Source organism: Antedon mediterranea, chromosome 5 (genome assembly GCF_964355755.1).
Source record: "Antedon mediterranea chromosome 5, ecAntMedi1.1, whole genome shotgun sequence".
Taxonomy (NCBI): Eukaryota; Metazoa; Echinodermata; class Crinoidea; order Comatulida; family Antedonidae; genus Antedon; species Antedon mediterranea.
In genome coordinates, this window is record NC_092674.1 from 18303804 (window position 1) to 18306275 (window position 2472).

General features: G+C 41.0%; 1 protein-coding gene across 1 annotated transcript; it reads left to right on the forward strand.

Annotated features, from left to right (window-relative positions):
* The first annotated feature begins 516 nt into the window (after positions 1-516).
* LOC140049758 (uncharacterized protein F54H12.2-like) lies at positions 517-1839 on the forward strand. Its single transcript, XM_072094708.1, has one exon. The coding sequence runs from the start codon at positions 517-519 to the stop codon at positions 1837-1839; it is 1323 nt and encodes a 440-aa protein (XP_071950809.1).
* The last annotated feature ends 633 nt before the right edge of the window (positions 1840-2472 follow it).

Genomic DNA, 2472 nt, shown 5'->3' on the forward strand with positions numbered 1-2472 from the left:
AGATATAAGAAACGACACGGGAGAAAAGGTATCATTTCAACGAGGAAGGGTTCTCGCTAAACTACATTTCAGACAGGCCAGATCGTCGTACCTCGTTTAAAAAAAAACAACAACAAATAAATAAAGATGGGGGCAGATGATTACGAAGATTACTACGTCAGACAGGCTGGAGGTATCGACATACCGGTGTTCCAAGGGTCGTACAATCAAAGAGGGTTCGGGTTGGGAGGTATCTTGTCCGGTCTCTTTAAACAGGCTGTACCGCTGCTAAAGAAAGGTGCAAAGGCTCTCGGAAAACAAGCATTGCGCACGGGTGGTGAATTAGTGGGAGATGTTCTGAGCGGTAAAAACGTTAAACAAGCTGCAAAACGTAGATTTACTCAGGCGGGTCAACGTATCGTTTCCCAAAATGGTAACGGTAGGGTGAATAAAAAGAGAAAACGTAAGCGTAAAGGCATCAGTCGATCGAACGCAAAGAGAGTAAGAAGATCCTCCGATATATTCGATATCTAAAAAATGGCTTTTGTACACAATCACTCGTGCGAGTGTTTAAAATCGGAATTGGACTTGTTTTCTGTACCACCGACACAGACTAGTATAACCAAAGGACAATGGGTGCAATATCATCCTTTCAACAGTATCACCGACGTGGGCCCCTTGCAATTCAACATACAAGGGTCTAGCGAGGAATACATGGATTTGTCGCAGACGATGCTTAATGTTAAACTAAAAATTACTAAACAAGACGGAACCGATCTCCAGCCCGCCGATCCGGTAGGCCCTGCCAATTTACTTTTGCAATCATTGTTTAGCGAAGTTGACGTTTCTTTGAACGAGAGGTTGATTACCCCTTCGACAAATACTTATTCGTATAGGGCATTAATTGAAACATTACTGACTTATGGATCCGATGCCAAGAATACACACCTCACGGGTGGGTTGTTTCATAAAGACACGGCAGGTAAAATGGATGTAGCTGACCCTACGCTAGCCGAAAATGCGGTGAATAAAGGTCTTAAAAAACGGGCTCAATACATTGGTGGTAGTCGTTTTGTCGACTTGATTGGACCTATTCATTGCGATATATTTTTCCAAGATCGGATGATGCTCAACGGTGTAGATGTCAAAATTAAACTGCATCGAAGTAAAAACGCATTTAGTCTCATGTCTTCAGATGCCGCGGCCGGTTTTAAGATCCGCCTGGAAGACGCGTCCTTGTTTGTTCGCAAGGTCCGCCTGAACCCGTCTATCGCGCTAGCCCACGCAAAAGCTCTGGAACGCGGTCCGGCCAAATACCCGCTGCGTCGCGTTGAGGTCAAGACATTAACTATACCGCGCGGTAATCTATCGTTTACGAGGGAATCGCTGTACAACGGTAATCTACCGAAACGCCTGGTTGTAGGACTGGTGACCACCGAAGCATTCAACGGTAGCTACGAGAAGAATCCCTACAATTTTCAACATTTCAACACCAATTTCCTGGCTCTATATATTGACGGTGAGCAAGTACCGTGGAAACCGTTAAAACCAACGTTCGAAGACGGAGGCAACTACATGCTGGCGTATCAGAGTCTATTTTCGGGTTCTAACACGTTGTTCCAGGATACCGGAAATCAGATTTCTAGAGACGATTATCCTAAAGGCTATTCGTTGTTTGCTTTTGACCTGACTCCCGATTTGGCAAATGCCGGACATTTTAATCTAATTCGGCAAGGAAATATACGTTTAGAAATTCAGTTTTCTACGGCTTTGACCGAGACCATCAACATTTTAGTTTATTCAGAATTTGATTCAATCATAGAAATTGACAAGTCTCGTAACGTAATTATAGATTTTTAATTATGAACACGATACAACTATTGAGGTTAATTAAATCAGATCCGTTGGCTAGTGGATACTTTCGAGGGGTGTACCCGTCTGACTTGTTACCTTTAGGGCATACGGGATATCCTAGAGCTTACATAGCAAACGTTGAGCCTAGCAATCAAAACGGTTCGCATTGGGTAGCTTTCTTTTTTAACAACTTAAACAAAGGTGAATTTTTCGATTCTTTTGGGAACCCCCCAAATTACTATAGTAATCATTTTGTTAATTTTCTCGATAACTCTGTAGAAAGTTGGACATTTAACGATAAAGCGTTACAAGCGCCCTTGTCTACGGTATGCGGACAGTATTGTATTTTTTATATTCTTCATAAATGTAGAAGAGTGGATACGTCCACGATAGTAAATATGTTTGGTAAAGATAAACCATCCAATGATTGGTTCGTCAATGATTTTGTAAAACGTCGATACGATGTTAACTTACCCGTATACGATAGTGAATATATTAAAGTACAATTTGTCAAAATGTTATTGAATGCGTAGTAAATAAAAATTGTTTTTTTTTAAATGGATATGTTTTGGACGTTTTATTTATCGAACGACTACAACAACAAATTAGAGTTTATTTCTTTTTTTATTCAACTCCTTT